Source organism: Dendropsophus ebraccatus, unplaced genomic scaffold (genome assembly GCF_027789765.1).
Source record: "Dendropsophus ebraccatus isolate aDenEbr1 unplaced genomic scaffold, aDenEbr1.pat pat_scaffold_1917_ctg1, whole genome shotgun sequence".
Taxonomy (NCBI): Eukaryota; Metazoa; Chordata; class Amphibia; order Anura; family Hylidae; genus Dendropsophus; species Dendropsophus ebraccatus.
The window spans coordinates 3,084-26,537 of NW_027209352.1; the positions used below are offsets into that span (position 1 = coordinate 3,084).

The 23,454-nt window shown below is 41.3% G+C and overlaps 1 protein-coding gene across 1 annotated transcript; it reads left to right on the forward strand.

Annotated features, from left to right (window-relative positions):
• Positions 1-752: 752 nt before the first annotated feature.
• Positions 753-23,279, forward strand: LOC138775699 (RING finger protein 17-like; the record flags this gene model as incomplete). The annotated part of the gene is made up of 22 exons (XM_069956007.1): positions 753-939; positions 1,396-1,531; positions 1,966-2,125; positions 2,269-2,384; positions 2,750-2,870; positions 5,056-5,167; positions 6,673-6,873; positions 9,209-9,359; positions 9,533-9,651; positions 9,984-10,074; positions 10,450-10,562; positions 12,706-13,010; positions 14,783-14,949; positions 15,364-15,483; positions 15,721-15,801; positions 16,497-16,619; positions 17,658-17,699; positions 18,678-18,794; positions 20,401-20,515; positions 20,605-20,740; positions 21,955-22,144; positions 23,196-23,279. Coding segments are annotated over exons 1-22 (2,985 nt in total), but the record flags the coding sequence as incomplete, so codon positions are not given.
• Between the last annotated feature and the right edge of the window lie 175 nt (positions 23,280-23,454).

A 23,454-nucleotide genomic window follows, 5' to 3' on the forward strand; every position in this document is an offset into this window, starting at 1 on the left:
CGTCTGTTCTCTCAACCATCTCCTCCCCCCTCCCTTCCAAGACGACTGATGTAAACAAAGTCCCTGGAAGGCTGTATCTGCACCATTTCTTCTAAATATGCATAAATATAAACAGCCAACCAGGGATGTTGTTTACACAAGCTCTGTTGGGAGGGGGAGATGGACTAAACAGCTTAGATACAGCAGACTCAAATCTTGTGCATGAAGCTTGTATGTGTTAGTATACCTTTTTCACGGTATAGGAAAGCACAGTATGCTATATACCTATATACGGCAGGATACTAGTTTGCAGCCTTAGAGGTAGGCTCACATTGGTTGTAATAAATCCTATATAGACCAAAATTATATATTGTGGATATTGTGATCCCACCTGGACAATACAATTATAAGGGAATTCCCTTATAAGGGTGCTTCCCTTATAATTGTATTGTCCAGGTGGGATCTGTGGTGTACCCATTCCACTTCTCTATTTCTGCTTATACATTTATATGTTTTTAATAATAATTTTTGAATATGTTTAATAAAGGATTTGTGATTTGAATATTTGTAGTGGTCTCGCATTGGTTGTAAGCATAGCCTAACTTGAGGTGCCAAGAATGCTTAAGAGTTTTATATAACAGTTGTATGTCATCAGGAAAAATCCACAGGGCCGTGTATTATGGTATTACTATTGAAAAAGGTAATAAAAAACAAACCATGAACAGCCCATTTATGAAGAGATTATGAAGATTAGTTTTTTCTTTTATAGACCGGCATGTGGGGAAAGGAAATTAGAGATCACGTTTTAAAAGTGATCGGCGCTAAATGTGTATCAATGAAAGTCTTCCGGGAAGAACATAGGAAGCTAATTGTTGACTTGAAGACGCCTTTTGAAAATAAGATCAATAGTGACATGCCCTTGTCTCTTCGCGAGGCCCTTGTTTTCTTGGAGTTGGCAAAGTAAGTACTTACATTACATATAGAGAACAGAGGAAAGCTTTCATAGAATTTCACTCGGAGAGTGATGCTTAAAGAGGTAATGGTTGTTCTTATACTTCTATATTCATGATCCTGAATGATTCATTGTACAAACCACTTATTGTAGGTTGCACATAAGAGGATGTGCTGCCAACAGATGAAATTTCAATGCCGCATAAAAGATGCGATCCACAACAAGCAAGTGTTTTATTGTATGATGGCTGAGACATTTTTGGAGAATGAATGATTATAGGAATGATTGTTCAGGCAATCATCGCCCCTGTATAAGGCTCTTTATTAAAAAAAATACAGTGGCTACTAGTGGGTGATGGGCAGTAGTCACCTGAAACAATTTATGTGGATCCAGATCTACAGTATGTCTTTAAAGATTCTTTAAGATCTGTTTCTAACGTCGTTTTTTTTTTTGTTTTTTTTAAGGTTTCCCGCCAATGTTTCTGCTGCACTTAGCCACTCAGTCACTCGTTACCCCGATCCAATATTACCCGAGGATATGACTGACGCATTTGTCATTGTTTGCCATATTAATAGCCCATCAGACTTCTATATCCATTTGGTGAGTTTAGTAAATGTAACTGTAAACCATATGGACTTTTATATTATACTAAACCGCAAGATGATCTCTGCTCACCTGTAGTTTAGTGGGGATTTATATTAGGCATGAGATTTAAATGGGCACAGTCATTAAAAGTAATTTTGATGTGTCAGAGACATACTGTAAAATATTGATCAGTCATTGTCTCAGTGTTCAGACTGCAACAGATCAGGAGAACCAACTGGGAGAAGTCTGCACACAGCTTGTTTACTCCTGGCTCTGTGTCACGTGACCTAGACAGGCTCAGAGTCTGCACAGTAGAGGAGGCTGGTAGCCTCAGGGAGCTGCACAGTAGATCTATACTCACTCACAATATACACAATCATGCTGATTGGTTCCCTTTAATGGTTTATGATAATTGTGCTACTTTCATTTTCTATCTTAACCGACTTAAGGTGTGTGAATCAGAGTATGCAGATACTATAGACAAGATTCAGGGCGTATACAACAGCAAAGAGGCTGACGACTTGCGTATTCTGCACCCGGTGGTGGGACAACCTTGCGTCGCTAAATTTATTTCTGAAGACGATCACTGGTACAGAGCAGAAATAAAGGGTAAGATTACCTTGTTAAAACTTTAACTTGCTGAAGTCAAAGCACAGGGTTGAATGGAAATCTAGAAAGATTTTAAAAGTAGTCAGTGTTAGTGTAGACTCTTACTGTATGAATTTATTACTTTTTTTTTGTTGTTGTTCCAGCTTTATGTAATAATCAAGAAGCCATCATAAAGTATGTGGACTTCGGCAATAATACCACAGTTGATATTGCAGCTCTAAGAAGCATGAAGAAAGAATTCATGACTACACCATGCAAGGTAAATACTCTTAGTTCCTAGGAGTAACCTGCTCATGTGGGAATCCTTATCTCATGCCCTGCCCCGTGGACTCTGCAGTAGGGACCACACAGGAGTAGTTAATATTTTTTATTGACATTGCCTACAATACCAATGTAATCTACATTAAATCAAGAATTTTAAGGGCCACTAACTTGAATTTAACTACAGAAACACAAGCTATGTCCCAGTAATATTTTTCTTAAAAAGGTGGTGGTATATGCATTGGTCTTTTTATTCCTAAGAACACATCCTGGTGAAAGAAGCTTGCATACTCCCAACATTACAGCTGTGTTATATTTATTATGACTATTGACCCAATTTCCATAATCATACGTAATTTCTAGGCAATTGGCTGCAGACTTGCCTATATTCAACCTCCTAATGTTGGACCCTCTTGGAGCCCAGAGGCTTGTCGACTGTTTGATAAGCTGACTGCCTATAAGCATCTGAGGTGTACATCAATAGGTACGTATTCTGCATACTTACTGTATATTATAATTCATTAAACAAGTCGGGTGTCTGTCCCTTAGTCAAAGTCCCTGCATTAAATAGATAAAGAATAAGAGGGAAGGTGCCTAAAACGTAACTTTTAATTATGATGATTAATAAACACCAACAAATAGTGTACCCATCACCTAGTTACAAATTTTAAAATAGTTGGTTGGATAGTCGCATATCCGGAGTGCGGACTCAACCACAAATAGATGTAATTAAATCATGTGGAGGCTAGATATGCCCCAGCTATAATACGTTAGCGTTGTATTCTCCCAACGCGTTACTGCCACTGGTTATCGCGGCGTCATCAGGGGAGTATGTCCGCGCCAATGCCACAGTGGTGGAGATTAGCGCTTATAAAAAGTTCAAGCATACCCAAAAATAAGGGTCCGTAGCTATGTGTAAGCTATACACCTAAATACATACAGGGTATGCAAATGACGGGCTAAACAGTGTGCATAAGATCATGCTATTGCCGCTCAGCGGCTACTCACTGGCCCTTGTCTAAGACCAAACGGGGTGCGGTACACGGGAAGCATGTGTGCTCCCGGACCCCAGGGTGACTGTATTTAGTGGCTGCAATGGCAGCACTACAGCAAAAATTGTTTCCCTAGTGCGGTCTCCGGATACAGAAATAAGTCAGCGTCTGCTTTGGCAGCCATATATTGTATATGTGTATATGTATATATGTATATATATGTATATGTATATTATAATTCCTACTGTACTTTGAGGTCATTCTTTGTATTCTGCATTGTTGGGGACTTTGTAATGGAGCCAATTTGGCAAGTTTGTTTGGATCTCGCTATATTCACGAGGTAGTCTAGAGAAAAAAATTGTTTTAAAATCAAAAGGCGTCTGTAAGTTTATACGGATTTGTAAATTATTTCTATTTTTATTTATAAAATGGGAAAAGGGGGTGATTTAAACTTTTATTAGGGGGAGACGATTTTTAATTAATGAAAAAACTTTATTTTTTATACTTTAACTTTTAGCCCCCCAGGGGACTTCTATATACACAGCACTTGCTGTCTTATAGAGATCACTGCTGTGTAAATAATACAGCACTTATCAATTAGATTAGTGCTGTATTACTCTGTTCTGCTGCAGACCAGATCTACAAATTGCCGATTCGGGATTAATGTCGGTGTGATGCTGAGCCCTGGCCTGGTAAGGAGAAGGGATCGCCCCTCCGCAATCGCATGGTGGTGGGGGGGATTCCCCCCACTAGACACCGGGGATAGGGGCATATAAGACATTTAAATGCAGCTGTCAGTTTTGACAGCTGCATTTAATGTCTAATTGGTGGGTGCAGCGATCGGACCCCGTGCCGTGCGACCCCTCTCTGAACCCCTCCATCCGCATCAGAACATATTTTTACGTTCTGATGCGGGTAGGGGTTAAAGTCAGAATAACATTTACAAGTCAAAGCTTGTAAATAATAAATATCCCAGCTGACGCTGCTAACTGGACGCAGTCTGTGGCGGGATATTCATATGGGTTCAATATTTACAAGCTTTGACTTGAGCCTAAGAACCATCTAGTGGATGTGTTTTTAATAGAATCATGATTTTTACCAGATTTAAATAAAAGGTATATTTTGCGGGAAGGATGAAAGGACATATGGTGGGCTCATGGCCCTTTGTGGGTTAAGTGTTTTAGATTTAAAGTGTTCCTAGCCTCAGACACTTTTCTTTTTCTTGAAGACTGGAAAGAATACACCACTTCCTGTAGGACATACAGCAGCTGATAAGTACTGGAGGACATGAGATAATAGTAATTTACAAATCTGTATAACTCTTACACCAGTTGATTTAAAACAGTTGTTTTCTTTGGAATACCCCTTTAAGTATAATGTATACAACATGATTATTACTTCCTTTGATTTTATGACCGGTCAGAGCTCCATTTATTCTTTGTGGCTTCTGAACAGTGCTGATCGCTGAACCCTTTGGAAGCTATGTAGAGAAATAGAGATCTGGCTGGCACATGATCAGTGCATTTCCTCTTGGGGGACAATGACTCCTTGGTAAAAGTGGTGACCCATCAATTTCAAGCTGTAGAGTATACTACTATTTCCATCAAAATGCAATAGGAACCTTAATGCACTGAGAGCCGCAGTATGAGGATTCCCCCCTGTTGTCTGGTCATACAGGTATTCTGCTGGAGAACAAGCTGTCTGTAGAGCTTTTGGATATTAACGTGAGTCATGTGACCAGCATTAACACCATGCTAGTTGAGGAGAGAGTGGCAACTTTTATAGAGAGGTAAGTTTTTCGTTATATTGTGATCTCTTTTTCTTTATGATATTTGGCTTTCTATGACTTTACACTGATTCAGCCTCTGTATAGATAGAGCATATTCTTCTGCTTTGCATTTTGCTAATGAGTAGTGTACAGTTGTTAAATCCACAAAATGACTTTCTATTTTTTGTGATTTGGTGATACTAACACAAGGGCATATACTGTGGGGACAGTTTTTTTTTCTGCCTCTTTTTAAGCCCATTTCTACTGTATGGGAATCCTCAGGATGCACAACAGTGGAGCACAGAGCCACCAGCTCCCTAATCCATCATACAGTCTCGTAGGCTGCCAGCACTTTCAGCTTTGATGTAATTGTGCCCATTTATGCATTAATACTGACAGTGCCACCACAGACTGGAGAAAACGCGCATCCTAGGCACCACTGTATGCAACGGGAACGGGTTTAGATGAGCACTTAGGTGAAGGGGCACTTATGTTTGTGGAGGCACTAAGGAGTCACTTGTGTGGGAGCTCTAAGAGGGGTATTTACTGTATGTAGGGGGGCAGTATTGGGGCTCTCTAACTGTGCCGACACTGGGGGACACTATTTCATGGAGCTACAGAAAGGGCACTATTGCTGTGTTGATGACCCTAGGGAGTCCTTTTATTGCGTGGGGGCACTATTGAGGGTTGCTGTAGTTGTGAGGGTACTTGAGGTAGCAACAGACATAGGATAGTGCTATTAAATGGGCTGGTGTGTTGGCAGAACTCTTAATGGTGGTCTGGGCCAGACAGAGAGATAGAGGAAGTCGATCCAATTCGAGAAGACACAGTTTATGGTCACTAGACATTACTTTACTGTAATTACTTACATGGTTTGCAGAGCTGTTGTTAAGCTGAGATCACCACTTTATGGTCACTGTATGAGAAGAATATTCGTCTTTGTATAGTATGTTTCATTTAGTAACAGTGGTCATGGTGTGGCAGTATTATTTAGTAACAGTGTGGTGGTAATATGTGGTCATGGTGTGGCAGTATTATTTAGTAACAGTGTGGTGGTAATATGTGGTCATAGTGTGGCAGTGTTTTTTAGTTACAATATGGTAGTAATATGTGGTCATAGTGTGGCAGTGTTTTTTAGTAACAATATGGTAGTAATATGTGGTCATAGTGTGGCAGTATTTTTTAGTAACAATATGGTGGTAAAATGTGGCCATGGTGTGGAAGTATTAGTTGGTAACAGTATTGTGGTAATATGTGGTCATGGTGTGGAAGTATTTAGTAACAGTGTAGTGGTAATATGTGGCAATGGTGTGGCGCTCTTATTTAGTAACAATGTGGTGGTAATGTGTGGCGGTATTATTCAGTAAGAGTATAGTAATATTATCCAGTCACTGTGTGTTGGTAAATTGTGGTGATCTTTTCAGTCCTCCTTTATGCAGTGTTACCTCTTGTATAATCCTAATTTCAGCCTATTTACTAGTAGATCTGGAGAAGACATTAGCATTTTGTCTCTTCTCTCCGTTAAGCTCTTCCTCTTCTGCTGAACCTCATCTACCACTGAAGGAAGTATGGGATCCAGTAATAGAAACATCACCTGAACCTGTGGAGATTACCATGGATAACATTTCTCTGTTCAAGCGCAGAGAGCTTGATGTGTTCATCAGTCATGTTGTATCTCCCAGCAAAATCTATGTGCAGTGGTTAACTACAGAGAACATTCTTAAGAGGTAATGTCTACATGGGGAGGACTTTTTGTAGGTTTCATCTCGGCTGAAAAGCCAATGTTGTATTTCAAGTTTGAACTCAAGGATTGTCTGGGAAGCTGAGAGGTCCTTCCTTCATTCCTAACATGCACCTGCCCCCCTTTTGTCTTGGTATTGTATTGTATTGTATAGTGCTGAGAGGGCTGGTGGGAAGAAGTGGCACATTGGAGAGTAGGACTGGTAGGACCTTTTCTGCTCCCCAAATAACCGCTTTAATGTGGCTGTCCCATCAGTGAATGTTGTTTTTATCCAGTACCAGATTTTATTTTTTTTTGTTATGCTGGTAGTGCGGTGAAAAAACCCCCTAAGTGATGCACCTACCCTGGACCTCCGCAGATCCTGTTTTTGCATCTTCCATTTCCTCACTGATCATCGTTTATTCTTGATTCTATGACATATTTTAGAAGAACCTACCTGCTCAACCAATCATTGGGCACAACAGTGTCCCGCCTTAGTCAGTGATTGGCTGAATCCTGCTAAAACTTCTTAACTTAAAAAAAAAAAAAAAAAAAAAGGAATAATTGTTGACAAGCGGATGGCCTGAGGGCGCTGGAATAGGACTTATGGTGCACCAGGGTAGGAGAGTATCATGCATTTTTTTTTATTTTTAGCGCGCCTCCAGTATAATATAAAAATATTATGATACCAGATAACATTAAGTGTTAATTTTAATTTAATTCGTTTCAAAAACAGATTCATTGATGGCTTAGGACGTTTACTCAGTGTGATGCCACCTGGTGCTTAGAGCATATAGCAGTATACGCATCCTGTTCATGTGAGAGAATTCACCACTGGTGCTTAAGGACGGGATGCTGCTCTGGGCCAGTGTACTACCTTGCAGCCACCCATCCAGCGCTATGGCCAGTGTCTGAGGAAGATCCATACAGACTAAAATGTTACGTTCACTGCTGTGAAAATAAAACCTACGTGGTTTACTTTAACTAAGTTAACCCTTCCGTGTGCAGAGCAATTTTTACTATAGTATACACATCCTCATACTGAGCTGAATGATGGTGGACGCACATAGTTAGTCTTCCTACTGCTAGATCTTCATTCCTGTTCTTGTTGTATTGATCTCTTTTATCGGAAGGGACATCTTACTGCTTCAGCACCTAGACATTGTGGACAATTGCTGCCTCCAACTTAATGAGAACACTTTGGGTTCAGCCCTTTTCTGTTCCAGCATGACTGCGCCCCAGTGGCCACACAGAGCCCGATCTCAACCCCATTCAGCACGTTTAAGACGAACTAGAGCGAACATTGCCCATAGTTCAGGCCCTTTATCTCTGGATAGTAGTCAGAAGAGGGGACCAACTCCATATTAATACCTAAGGATTTAGGGTGGGATGTCCTAAAAGCTTCTTTAACTGTAATGTAGAGGGGTCCCAATACTTTTGTCCATATGATGCATATAGAAGGCATGCAAGTGTTTTTGTCAGCTAAAGGCATAATTTTCCTGACTCATAGGGTTATGTTGGGCATAGATAACATAAAGGTCCGTTCCGGAAAAAAGGCCCCGTAAAAATATAGAGCATATAGCTCTTTAAGAGCATCCACAATTCCAGATGCACTGCTAGTCAGCCCGGGCCAGCGTCGGCACTAGAGATGAGTGAACCTCGAGCATGCTCGAGTCCATCCGAACTGGATCGTTCGCATTTGATTAGCTGGGGCTGCTGAAGTTGGATAAAGTTCTAAGGTTGTCTGGAAAACATGGATACAGCCAATGACTATATCCATGTTTTCAACATAGCCTTAGGGCTTTATCCAACTTCAGCAGCCACCGCTAATCAAATGCTGAACGATCGGGTTCAGATGGATTTGAGCATGCTCGAGGTTCGCTCATCTCTAGTCAGCACCTTTAACTGCATGCTCTTGAAATCAGGAGCGCATACAGTTAAATGCGGTGCTGTGTTTGACAGGGCAAGGAGCCATTAACTCCCCATGCTGTCAGTCACGCTTGTGGCAGGAGGCAGCATTATACCTTTGGCCACAAGAGGTCTCTTTCTCTCCCCCACCCCACCCCACCATCAGACCTGCAGCCTACAAGTGAAGTCGCTTGTGCGCTTGCAGAGCAGGAAGGGAGAGGAAGCACCAGATGCTTTCATGGGGTCTAAAGAAATAGGTCATATAACATTGCCCAGCAGCCCACCCACAATAGCACAGGTTAGCAGTGGTTGTGAGAGAGAGTGGAATATGAAATATTGGATAATCCCCTTTGCACACTGGAGATTCCACAGTTTGCAGTTGTCTGTGTAATGTTTGACACTTTGTTTTTTCCCCACTCCTTTGGGGGTTCTAGTTTGCAAGCAACCATGTTTGACCGCTATGAGAACTCTGAACCAGAGGATGTACCATGGCAGGTGGATATGAAGGTTGCAGTTCATCTTCGGTCTGATAAGCAGTGGATGCGCGGGAAGGTTATAAATATAATATCGGACAGCCTTGTTGAGGTAACAAAATTGCATGTTAACCATAGTGTATCATAGTGAACAAATCTGTAATTTTATCAGTAATTTTGTCAGTGTTGTATAACAGTGTCACTGTGGAGCCATACTAAGTTACCCATCCACAGGAGATGAGTTACTTCTGTATCTGCCCTAATTTTGCTATATTTTTTTTTCAGGTGTTCTGCTATGATTTTGGCAAGCAGGAAGTGACTGATGTCACCAACCTAAGAATATTAGATGAAAGCTTTATGGTATATGGGACCATGTGCCTGGAGTGCGCCCTCATGGATATACAGTATGTGCATATATATATATATATATAAGTCCTGCATAACAGGGTAAAACTTTAGGCCAACTATGCATCCAGAAATCTGTACCTGACCTGTACGCCAATGGTCCTAGATGCATAGTTGGCTATAAGGGGCAAAGTGGAACAATTTGCATGTCTCAATCCACTACTGTATAAAATTATTTCCAAGCACATTTCTGCAGCAAGTAAGCATATAAACACCCCTGTTTTAAGGCAGCCTTGTCTTTCAGATGGCTTGGGTAGAGTACTATATAGTTCACCGATACCCTGAACTGTCTTAGCTTTATAACTGTATCTGATTTTTCTGTATTTTTCAGGCCGGCTGGAGGAAGTCAGAACTGGACTGCAACCGCCTGTGACTTTCTTTCTCATTATCTTAATGGAGCCACAGTCACGATAATTATTGAAGTCAGTGCTGTGATCATGTTTTGTGACCTATATGCTCCATTACTGTGACCCCTTTATGAACCAAAAGCCAAAAAGAGATTCAGCTCACCAGGGCGCTTTCTTTCCTTGCAGCAGCTTGCAGAGTAGAGGGTGCACGGAAACCCGGTGCTGGCCAGGCACTGGTAACATGGAAGTTCAACGAAGAAACGGTGTGGATTCCAGCACTCCAAACATGGCAATGTTTTAATCTATCTTATTAAAAGTTATGTTTTAAGTTGCCATGTTTGGAGCGCCGGAATCCACACCGTATCTTCGTTGAACTTTCGGTATATTTTATGATGATGATATGTTGGTAGTAAGAATTGCTCCATTTCAATAATAAGCCTTTCTCTATAGGACAATGCATCACAATGGCCTTTACCTGTTAGAATTTTGAGCGCGAATGAAGCAAACCAAATGGTCGATGTCTCTGAATTCTTGGTGAAAAGGGGATTAGCGCTGAGAGATAGGTCTGTACTGGTGATCATTCACGTCTTCAAAATAAATGTAATACATTTAGTGCATCTTTTCCTTAAGACCGGTTTTTGAAGTGTTATTTTTGATGAACTCATTTCCTTATGTTTTAAAATTTCGTATCCAAAAATTTTGACATGTCAGAGAGACAGATTGTGAGATGGCGCAAGGAGCAGACTACGTGGAGTGAAGACTGTCGAGCTCATAAAGTCTGACTGATCATGTGACACAGAGCTGGGAGATTCTCCCTTCTCTTTCTCCCAATAGGTCAATGTCTGAGCACTCAGACCCGAACCGATCAAATCTTTTGACATGTCTCTCTGACATGTCAAAGGTTTTTTGAAATAACAGTGACACCCCCCTGTGTTACAGAGGCACAGGCAGATGGAGAGCAGCAATGATGGGATTCCCACAAGTTCTTAGACCTGCGTTATATTCCACTATTCCAGTTCAGGTGCCTTAAAATATGGCCATTTTTTGCCGAGACAATATGGCTCGTCTCCAGTTTGGGTGCAGGTATTGAAGCTCAGTTCCATTTAAGTTATTGGAGTTTATTTGCAAACAGCACCTGAACTGAAGACAAGTCATGTCATCTCTGTAAGTAATGGTGCATTTACACAGGCAAATTTATCTGACCAATTTTGGAAGCCAAAATCAGGAATGGACTTGAAAAGACAGGGAATCTCAGTCTTTCCTTTATGACCTGCACCCTGTTTATAGTTTGTTCCTGGCTTTGGCTTCAAAAATCTGTCAGATAAATCTCTCTGTGTAAACACACCATTAGTGGCCATGGTTTTCTAACACTGGATAACCCATTTAAAGGAGAAGTTCGTCCAAAAGTATTTTTTAATATGTTATTACTTATGGAAAGTTAGACAAATTTCTAATGTACATTAATTATGGGAAATGCACATATATTATTTCCCTTAATTTAGTAGATCATGGAGTGTTAGAATTCTGTCCGAAACTGTGACGTCACAAATCAGTTGTACTTCCTCTGGAGTGTCCAGCAGGGGGAGCACTATATATAGAAGTCAATGAGTACCATTGACTTCTATATATAGTGCGCCCCCTGCTGGACACTCTATGGATTCAATTGATGTGTATGTAAAAATGTAATGTACAATATGTTTTTGATTGAATACATTTATGGAATACTTTGGCGTGCAATTGTCCTTGCTTCCCAAAGTACTCCATAAATGTAATCAATCGATGGAGGACGCGGCAGGTGTTTAAGTGCAGAGAGCAGCGGCGGGATAGTTTGAAGTTTGAAGCTGGGAGGAGGGGGAGCGGAGGGGGCATGATGAAGCCCTTGTGTGATAGGCGGTGGTGGCAGAGATAGCATAGGGATAGCATAGGTACTACTCCCCCATCATCTGCTCATACTATGAGCAGATGATGGGAGGTTGTAGTACAGTGCATATGTGGTGGTGGCGGCGGGGAGGGCGGACTGTTTAGTGATGGCCCTGGTACTACTCCCCCATCATCTACTCATACTATGAGCAGATGATGGGAGGAGTAGTACTGTGTATATGTGTCCAGCACCGAGCAGGGAGGGGGGGGAAGTAGTTAGATGCATAGGCACCTCTTTCCCTCCCTGCTCAGTGCCCTACAAATGTATTGATTGAATAAATTTATGGAATACTTTGGGAAGCAAGGACACTATTCCAATATTCCATAAACTTATTCAATCAAAAACATACTGTACATTACATTTTTACATGCACATCAATTGAATCCATAGTGTGTCCAGTAGGGGGCACACTATATATAGAATATATATATATGAAATAAATTATAATATATATATTTTTTTTTTTTTTATTGCGCCCGCTGCTGGACACTCCATAGGAATTACAACTGATTCGTGACCTCACAGTTTTGGACAGAATTCTAACACTCCATGATCTACTAAATTAAGGGAAATAGCAGTATATGTGCATAACTTTTCATAAGTAATAACATATTAAAAAATACTTTTGGCTGGAGTTGTCCTTTAAAGCAAAGCTGTCTTACATGTGGCAAACAAAATTCCTTTTTCCCTATAAATAACAAGGGTTATAAAACTTCATTCGCCTTCCTCAGTGTGTGTCTCTTATATGTATCCTGGATATTGATCGTCCAAAATTTTACATACAGGAAGAACAAACCTAATGCTGTGTTAAAACCTAATGAAGCAACAAGCACAACCCCGCCGCCTGCCGAGAGCGGTCTTCAGGAGCAGGATCCAGTGGAAGACATTGCCAGTGAATCAAAGCCAGAGTGCGACACCAGCGCAGTAGAGTGTGTGCAAAGTGACATTACAGGGGAGGAAGAGCCAGTAATAGAGCCAATGGTGGATAATCCCTACCTTCCTCCTCTGCTGCCTGATAAGGAGACATTTTCAGCTAAAGTCCATCATGTTGCTGATGATGGAACAATATATGTCGTCCAGGAATGTCTGGGTAATAGCATTGATTTTACTACATAAAACGTGATCCTGCAGATTTCTGCTTACACTGTTATATGTCCGGATAACTACTCTGTATTGCAGTTATAAGGGACTGTAATAGTATTTGACATCAAAACAAGCGTCAGGATGACATGTTTTAGGGTCCATTTACACAGAAAGATTATCTGACAGATTATCTGCCAAAGATTTGAAGCCAAACCCAGGAACAGACTATAAACAGAGATCAGGTCATAAAGGAAAGCCTGAGATTTATCCTTTTTTCAAATCCATTTCTGGCTTTGGCTTCAAATCTTTGGCAGATAATCTTTCTGTGTAAATGGACCCTGTGTCTTTCAGTTTTAGGGATGAATGCTTGTGGCTGAACTGATGATTTTCGCTGCTTATGATGGGTTATATGTGTTTCTTAAAGGTTCTTTTTTAAATCAACTGGTGTAATGCTGCGTTTACACGTAACGATAATCGTGCAAATTTGCGTGATAACGATCGAATTCGAACGATAATCGTACGTGTAAACGCAGCGAACGATCAAATGACGAACGAGAAATCGTTCATTTTGATCTTTCAACATGTTATCAAATCGTTGTTCGTCGTTCGCAAAAAATTCTCTGATCGTTCCGTGTAAACAGTCGTTGCGCAATAGTCCGGCCCCCCGCTCATCCGCAGCCCCCTGGGCCGGCTCGATTACCACCCCTGCCGCCGCTCTGATCGCCACCCCCGCCGACTCCCCTCTTCAGTGCATTGATTGGCTGAAGAGGGGAGCTGGGAATTTCAAACGGCTCTTCTTCAGCCAATCAGTGCTTCTCTTCAGCACTGATTGGCTGAAGAGGAGCCGTTTGAAATTCCTGACTCCTCTCTTCAGCCAATCAAAGCACGGCAGCACTGATTGGCTGAAGAGGAGCCGTTTGAAACTCCCGGCTCCCCTCTTCATCCAATCAGTGCTGCCTTGCTACGCGGAGCAGGTAACGTATGCTCGCGAACGGGGGGGGGGGGCGGTTTGGGGTGTCGATCGCGGCGGGGGGGTTGTTTGGTGGCGATCGGAGCGGTGGGGGTAGCGGTGGCAATCTGGGCGGAGGGGGTGACGATCAGAGCGGCGGGGGGGGGGCCATCGGGGCGGCGCATATCGTACCGTCTAAACGCTGATCGTTATGAAAAGAAATCGTTACTCCGACATTGTTAATCGTACGATTGGGCCAATTATCGTTTCGTGTAAACGCACCATTATAAAGTTAGACGGATTTGTAATTTACGTCTTATTTTAAAAATTTTAATCTTCCAGTACTTATCAGCTGCTGTATATCCTGCAAAAGTGGTGTATTCTTTCTTTATGCAGTGATTAAGATGTGTATACGATGATTTTTATACCCGTTATGAATAACTAGTCGTTTTAAATGGATGAAAGTATCATCTAAAACTCTTCTTTCTAGCCTGACACAATGCTCTCTGCTGCCACCTCTGTCCATGTCAGGAAGTGTCCAGAGCAGGAGAGGTTTTCTATGGGGATTTGCTGCTGCTCTGGACAGTTCCTGTCATGGACAGAGGTGGCAACAGAGAGCACTATCAGACTGGAAAGAATACACCACTTCCTGCAGGACATACAGCAGCTGATGTGACATTTTTAAATAGAAGTAATTCACAAACTTTCTGACACCAGTCGATTTAAAAGAAAAAAAAAAATCACCTTTCTATGTTACACTATAGAATATTCTTACATAGCTGCCTAAGCTCTGGAACATAATGTTACATATAATACCTTTTTTATTCTAGAAAGCGAGCTCAGTATGCTTATGGTTGACATCCAGAATTCCTTCAAATGCCTGGGCTTACTGGCCCCCTACTCCTGGAAGAAAGGGGAAGGCTGCCTTATAAAGGGATCCGATACTATGTCATACCGAGGAAAGGTTCTTGATATACTCAGTGGAGATTTGATAACGGTACGTGTAGATTCTCTCAGCCCCCCCCCCATATCTTTTTATTGAAAATTGCCATATAAGATGCATCAAAACAGATTAATGAAGCGACATGAGGCAAAAGAAAGCACGAATAACAGACCAAGAGGACACACTGGTAAGTACAATAAGTATTATAGGCGGAATGACGACCTCCTTGCTCTTATAGTTGTCCTGACCTTCACCAGAACCATTTATTGAAATGAGCATCATAGTAAAAGAAAACCACAACCACATCTTTTCTAGGTCTGGATAACTGCTTTAATGCTGCTTCATTCTGCTGACTGGAACGGGGGCTCTAGCCTTACAATCTCCACCAGTCACAATCTGCGTAAATCTTTTATGATCCTCTGTTTAACCCAGTGACATTATTTCATTAGTCTGTTCTTCTATTTACAGGTGAAATATGAAGACTTTGGGTATACAGAAAAAATCCCCAAGTGCCACTTGTATCCCTCCGTGTTTAATCCTCATATTCCAGCCTTTTGTATACCTTGTCAGCTGATTGATATTTGCCCTGTGAGTAGTTGGTTTTTCTTTGCTTCTTCCTTTTTATATGTTTTCTAATTTGTTCAAATTTTTATTTTTTTAAGTACTTTTGCTTTTTTGGTGTTATTGCTGAAACAGGCCCTTATACTGTATTGCTAGATAAGCTTGCCGGCAATGTAAACTAAGAATTGGGAATAAACAAGGAATATGGGAATAACATGTTTTTCTGGCGCCATCTTTTAATACTTACTTACCAATTGGTTTCAGGTTGGTGACTGCTGGCAACCAGATGCAATTGTGTTCCTTAAAGAGCTTCTGTTGGAGAGAGTGGTCACTGTCCATATTCTGGTATATTGATGTATTTCTCTTCTAAAATTTGATGAACTATAATAATGCTGCATTCGCCACTGTTTTTATCTATGGCATACCACAGCTTATCCTGTACAAAGACATGGCACATGTCTGGAGAGTGGACGTCAGAAATTAAGAGGTCTTCTGTCAGATTGCAGTCACTTGTGGGTCCTAAAGTGACCTTATTGTCCATGGGCTGTATCTAAGCTGCAGTTAGACACCTCCATGGACAGGAGCTGCAGTTTTAGTGATACTGTCACCCCTCGTAGTTTTACATCATTTCATTGGTTAACAGTATCAAATAAGTGGGGTGATCATCTCCTGGCTGGGGGAGGGCTCAAGCGGCATCAAGCCCCGCCTAGTTGACACTATCCACCAATGAAATGAAGTGATTTTAATGCAGAAAGACGACACAGGCAAGTTTTATACAGATATATTAAATGTGTGGCACCTAGACTTGCGGATGGTGTAGCCGCACATAGAGTGAGGGGGTGATGGTATCACTTTAAAGACAATCCTGTACATTTGACTCTGCTAGAGAGTTTGGTTTTTATCAGTATTAGTGCTTCAGTGCTGCCTCTTCATGTAAAGTAGTATAATTCACTCCTCTCTTTCATACATCACAAATTGTAAATCCTGTCAACAATTGTAATTTCCTAACACTCTTATTCATCACCCATTGCATTCCACAGGAGCCTCCAGATTCTCAGGCCGCTGCGTCCGTCCGTATATACTGTGGCGGCACTTCAGTCTCTACTATTTTAGAGCAATACGCCTATGGTATTCCTAAAGGGTGTGAGAAAAACGACAAACTAGTAAGTGTTTCACAGTACATGTAATGGAGCGGCACTTTTACATAGTTTTAGCATCTTTGAGAGGACTTGATGTAGACCATACAGTATGGGTGTACCTCCTACCACCTGTATCTACCAGCAGTTGACCCAACTTTTATTAGGTTGGGTTCACACTGCGTTTTTGCAATCCGTTTTTTGTAAAAAAAAAAAAAGGATGGAAAAAACTGATGCATTAGTGTGCATCCGTTTTGATCCGTTTTTCCATTGACTTCCATTGTAAAAAAAAAAAACAATCGAAACGGATCCGTTTTTTTTTTAACAAGACACAAAAGTAGTGTCAGCTACGTTTTTGCGTTTTTTTTTTGTTTTTTTTTTAACAATGGAAGTCAATGGAAAAACGGATCAAAACGCATGGACACAAATGCATCCGTTTTTTTGTCATCCGTTTTTTGCAAAAAAACTGATTGCAAAAACACAGCGTGAATCCAGCCTTATTGGTCTTTTTTTCTTTTTTTTTTTTTTACTTTTTTTTTTTCCCCACTATGAGCTGCTGCTATATTATAAATAGATAGAACATAGATGGGGTTAATAGAGGACATCCATTTCAGTCTTTTATTCTACATACATATAATCTGCATTACAAGAAGAATGTCACTAAACAATGGAGCCCCACTCACACAATGCATGTGAACAATACAGATTTGTTCCTTTTGGCTTTAGCTGTCTGTATACTGTCCCAACTCTTATCCTCCTGTATGTTGAAATGGTTGGAATAAGCCTGATATAGAGCGGTCTAGCTGCAGTGCTCTTTATGGTCCTCTTAATACTTTGTATACCTCCTGTAACATATCCCATTGTCTAAGGTCCTATAATGAAATCTACCCTCTGGGGAAAGGTATCATTCCTTTACCCAGCTCACAATGCATTTGCTAATATGTAGGTGTTTATGCACATAAAAAAGGACCCACTTTTGCCCCTGTGTGATGATACATAGTGATAAATTCTCTCCTCTGGGTCTTTCTGAAGCAGGTATTATAATAACGGTTGTATTGTTTTCAGGAGATGCACAAAAGTGAGAAAATTTGGTGCCTTGACTTCCAGGTAAAGTGTAACTCTTAGTTTTGTCTCTGCATGTAGTTGTTGTACAGTATAAGAAACCAATTTGCACCGAGGGCCTGACTGTGCTAGATTGGTCACATGATAGTAGCTGTCTTTCTCCTTTACCTCTTCTCCACTTCCTTGTGCATTGAGGGGATACTTTGGCGAACATTTTTTTTTTTTACTTTCAAATCAACAGGTGTAATTTACATCTAATAAAAATCTCCAGTCTTCCAGTACTTATCAGCTGCTGTATGTCCTGCGGGAAGTGGTGTATTCTTTTCAGTGTGACACAGTGCACTCTGCTGCCACCTCTGTCTGTTGCAGGAAGTGTCCAGAGCAGTAGTAAATCTCATAGAAAACCTCTCCTGCCATGGACAGAGGTGGCAGCAAAGAGCAGTTTGTCAGACTGGAAAGAATACACCAATTCCTGCAGGGCATACAGCAGCTGATAAGTACTGGCGGACTTTCTTTTTTTTTTTTTTTTTAATCAAAGTAAATTACAAATCTGTATAACTTTTTGGCACCAGTTGATTTAAAAGAAAAAAATGCATTCTGAAAATGTTTGCAGCGGTGGAATGTTATTTTAGGCAAGTGACGATGAATTTTCACAGCACCTTAATGTATATCAGTTATTGTTATAAGAGAAACGGATTGCTGATCTCAGGGAGACCAGTCAAACGACAACACTGCCGGCTGCTAGTGAAAGCGCTCAATGCAGTGAGGTCCTAGGTGCATTGCCCCCTGGGAAACATGAACATGCAAAAAAAGAGCCTGTGGAGCCTCATCAAAGAGTCTCAAAACACAGGACTAGATGATGTGTTAGGCTTTAGGTTTTAAGAATAAAATCTGTAAAGCACGTTTGACAAATGTATCCTCCAGGAGCGGCATAAGCGGATATAACAATGCTACAAATATTTAAAGGATACCTATCATTGTAAAACACTCCAGACGTGATAGGTTGGTTCTTTTATTTTCTAGGTATTGCTGCAGAATAATTTGGGAACGCCTATATTGCCAAAATACTCAACGGAATCTTTGCCTCGACCAGGAGAACTCTTTAAAGTGGAAGTGACACACTTACAAACCCCCAATGAGGTAAGTCCAAAATAAATATATATATACATATATATATATATATATATATATATATATATATATATATATATATATATATATATATAATATATAGTGATTATCTTTGATTATGGCGCCTCTCATGGTGCAATATATTACGCAGCAAGTGAGCAGACAGTTCTTGAGGCTTATGAGTTGAACGCAGAAAATATGGGGAAGTGCAAGGATCTGAGAAAATATGACAAAGACCAAATTGCAATGGCTAAAAAAAGAAAAAACAAGACCATGTGGGGTATCTCTGGTATTGAATGGTTAGAACATATCAAAAGTGCTCCAAGAAAAGGACAGGTAGTGAATGGCAACAGTGTCATGGGCCTCCAGGACTCTTGATGACCTTGTATAACACAAAATGCTGAACTGAAAGTGTTTATAGACTTGCTGATACTAGCAAAAGCATCAGGATTTCAGTGAGATGAAACCCGCCTCATATGTATGGGGGTCACCCTACTCCCCCGACAGATGATGTCAGAGTTTACCTGCCTGTTCCTTTTGTTCTGATAAGCCCCAAGAGGAGTATTGCATGGGCCGATGGGGGCCGGACAATAACTGTAAACAAGCGCCGCTCTGCTAGAACGGTGCTCGCTTACTGGGCCTATTACACGGCCCAATCATTTAATAAGGGTTGCATGGACATCTTTACAGATGTCCTTGCAACCCTTGCTTTAAATGGCATACATTACTTATCCATGGTGCAGGGCTCCTCTTGCGGTCTGCTTCACCGCCCGGGTCCAGTGCGCTGCAGCTTCAGAGCGGCCTGTCTTAGCTGACAGTCCGCTCAGCCAATCATTGGCCGTGGCGGTCCCGGCCAGTGATTGGCTGAGCAGCCTGTCAGCTAAGACAGGCCGCTCTGAAGCTGCAGCGCACAGGACCCGGGGAGAAGCAAGAGCACAGGAGGAACCCTGCACCATGGATAGGTAATGTATGCACTTTGGAAATGGTCAGCTGCCGGCCACGCACCGCTATTACACGTAGCGATGCGCGGTCGGCACCCGACAATTATAGGTTCAAACCTATATCAACGATCAGCCGATGATCGTTGTCATCGGCTGATTGTTGTGTCTATTACACAGAGCGATAATTGGCCGAATACGGCCAATTCGGCCGATTATTGTTCCATGTAATAGGGCCTTAAGAAGTATCTGGCAGTGGTTTACATCCCCCCTCTCCATCCAGAACACACAAATGCTCGGCTAAGGCACATATTCAGGCGTATGGTCATCCTAACGCAGAAAGAACGGTCTTTCACTTAAATGGGTAACACGCAACCTTATTTTAACCCTGTCATAACTGCTGCAGGAGAAATTTCTGATTGGTTGTAGCAGCCCGTAGTGATAAGCTGATTTGTAGGTCAGCATCAGTATATAACACGTGCTAGAGTTCTTAGGAGTGCTGGAGGAGGAAGTATCTTTCTTCTTGCCTCGACCGTGCAAAAATAACTATGTACTACAATGAAACTAATCTGTATGTTTTGACGCATTACTGTGTTATGGTTTTATAACTGGAGGGTCATTTTGCTTTTTACTATAGGATACTTTATTACTTAGACCAATTGCTTTCCTTTTTGCAGGTCTTCATCCTTGTTAAGAAAGAGAGTGAGTCTGACACTGATCCTCTTAGATCCATCCTTAAGGAAATCAACTCTGAAGAAAGGGAGTTTCCATTCTTGACGGATTTTAGAACAGGTTAGGAGTGATTTTTAGCCGTCTCTGTAGCCGATACACATGACTTTACTATATTATAGAGATGCTGACCCCTCTCCTTCCATTTACAGCCATGCCTTGTCTTGCTACTTACAGAGATGGTTTGTTGCATAGAGCCAAATTACAATCCATTAAAGGGTACGACCCTGTCACCTGTGTTGTGGAGTTTGTTGACTATGGAAATACATCAGTGCTTGATGCTTACAGGTAATAAGACTCATCTTTCTGTCGTATATGGTGTATCACTTCTAGACTTACGGATATAGGCAATAACAGAGAGAAACTCTCCCATTGATTTCAATGGGCATGTTCTGTGAGTTCATTCCACAGGGAGGAAGAAGATTGAGCCCCTATTGCCTCCTCTATCTACCGGTGTTACTTTTACTGTAATGCTGCCCAGATCCCTTTACAGCAGCCTCCTCCCTATCATCTCAGACAGAACAGAAAGCCTCAGCTTAGTTTTATGTCTAGTGGTGAGAATGAAAACTGCAAGATTTCAAGATTATTTTTTAAAATATACATAGGAAAATTAAAAAAAACATCAAAATTCTTTAAAAAAAAAATCTGTTAAAACATTAAAACACAATATAAACAACTAACAATAGTTAAAGCTTCCCAGAGAACCTGCTGATATGCCGCAGTAGCAGAGGACCTCAGTAATATATTTTAGTTAGTTGCACCCCTCTTGGCCCCCGCATTGTTTGTAAAATCGCTAAATGCTGTTATGCAAATTACTTGCTTAAGAGCATTTAGGGCGTTGCTCGAGGCCAGAGAGCATTGCCGTGGCCAGCCCGACCCCTCCCGTCCCGCCCACTATGCATATTCATATATGCATAGTGGACTGCATAGGGAAGCTGTCCCGTCGGACTGAACCCCCCGGGCCACAGCTGAACCTCCCGGAGGTCCCTCGGGATGTACATATAAGATAGACTTATACTTACACCTTTAGGAACCTCCCACCCGGCAGGACTGCTTCCCTGCGCAGCCGCCGTGTATAGAGGCCACTATGCAGTTATAAATATACATAGTGGGCGGGGCAGGAGGGGGTGGGCTGGGCAGGGCGCGATGATGCTCTCCGGCCTCGAGCAACGCCCTAAATGCTCTTAAGCAAGTAATTTGCATAAGAGCATTTAGTGATTTTACAAACAATGAGGGGGCTGAGAGGGCTGCAACTAATTGCAATATACTACTGAGGTCCTCTGCTACTGCGGCATATTAGCAGGTTCTCTGGGAAGAACTTGCTGATAGTGCCGCTTTAATGTAGAAAGCAATTCTGAAACAAATTCTTTTAAATAGTTTTTCATATTGTGATAAAAACCTGTTGGCTGCTTGCAATGCATGGTTTAGTATTGAGCAGACACAAGGACTTTGATAGTCTTGGACCTATCGTGACTACATGTATGTTTTTTTTTTTTATCTAGTTTGTTTCAGCTCCCACCTTTACTTATGCTGTACCCAGCAAAAGCTATCAAAGTGAAGCTGGCCGGATTTAAGCCTCCAAAAAAGGACTTTGAGGATGTGAGAATTGTGTACTGCCCAGAATGGAGCATGAGAGCGTTGTATGATATGGTGGACTTGGTGGAGAAGAAGATACTTTCTGCTTCATGTGTTGTAAGAGTATTTTCTTTTTCTTTAATACCACACTATGCATCTTTTATTAATGCAAAAAAAAAAGGGGGCTTCTGGGTTGTGTCACAACCTCTTCAGTGTTTACTGCTGCTTGTACCGTTCCTATATTTGTAATGGAGAAGGGGGCATTGTTATACTAAAAATGTGGCTGTGACACTCACACCCTTCAAACAGCTGAGAGGGATAGTAGATGGACCCTGAAGGTCTTCCCAGAGGATAGACCTTTTGTTTTTAGAAGTTGGATAAGGGCCCTATTCCACCGGACGATTATTGTTCAGATTATCGTTAAATCGTTCGAATCTAAACGATAATTGTTCGGTTAAAATGCAGTTAACGATTAACGACCGAACGAGAAATCGTTGATCGCTTTATAAGACCTGGACCTATTTTTATCGTTGCTCGTTCGCATTAAATATGATGTCGTTCGCAATGGATACGAACGCAATAGCGAATAAATAGCGAAGAAAAAACGATCGCAATTACGATCATTAGTAACTATTATCGTTCCATGGAAATGAGTGAACGTTTTCAGGTCTTTCGCAATAGCGGTCGTTTGAGATCGTTAATGATTATGCAAACGATAATCGTCCAGTGGAATTGGGCCCTAACCCCTTTAAGTAACAGCCAAACCATCAGAATTTTACAATTTAATTGTGTCTGGAGGTGTCATCCCTTATATTGAGATACTGACCAGCACAAAGTGTACCTACATTGTTTTTAATCCAAAAGGGCTGTACACAATAAAAAATATATAATTTTTTTTTACTTCCCCAGTGAGTGTCTGTTCTCATTGCTGCATATCACTGTGCATTAGGAGACAGAGTTCCTGATCCATCTCCAGCACCACAAAACTACATTGTGCTGGAGAGGGATCGGGAACGCAACCTCCTGGTAAGTCCTCCCAGTGCCGAAGTCTAAAGAAGTGTTCATGTAAACATTGGGGGTACACTTTAATGGTGGACTTTCACTTTAAAGGTCAGTATCAATAATGAGAAGGCATAATTGATTGTAAACAATGTCTTTCCTTTCCTAGACTGGATCAGAAAATACTGTGTTCTTGTATGATGAAAATCATCAGCTCATACACAAGCCATTGATTGCCAGGGGACTGGCAGAGGTAGATGAGATGTGAATAGAGGCAAGTATCGTGCTCAATAAATCCTCCCTCTGAGTTCCATTGTCCGATAGAGGCCAAAAAAGTATCTGATTAGTCATATGGTCTGTATACATCTGTCATGTTAACCTCTCGCCATTAGATGGCAGACAGCATTACCTATAGACTGTACATGTAT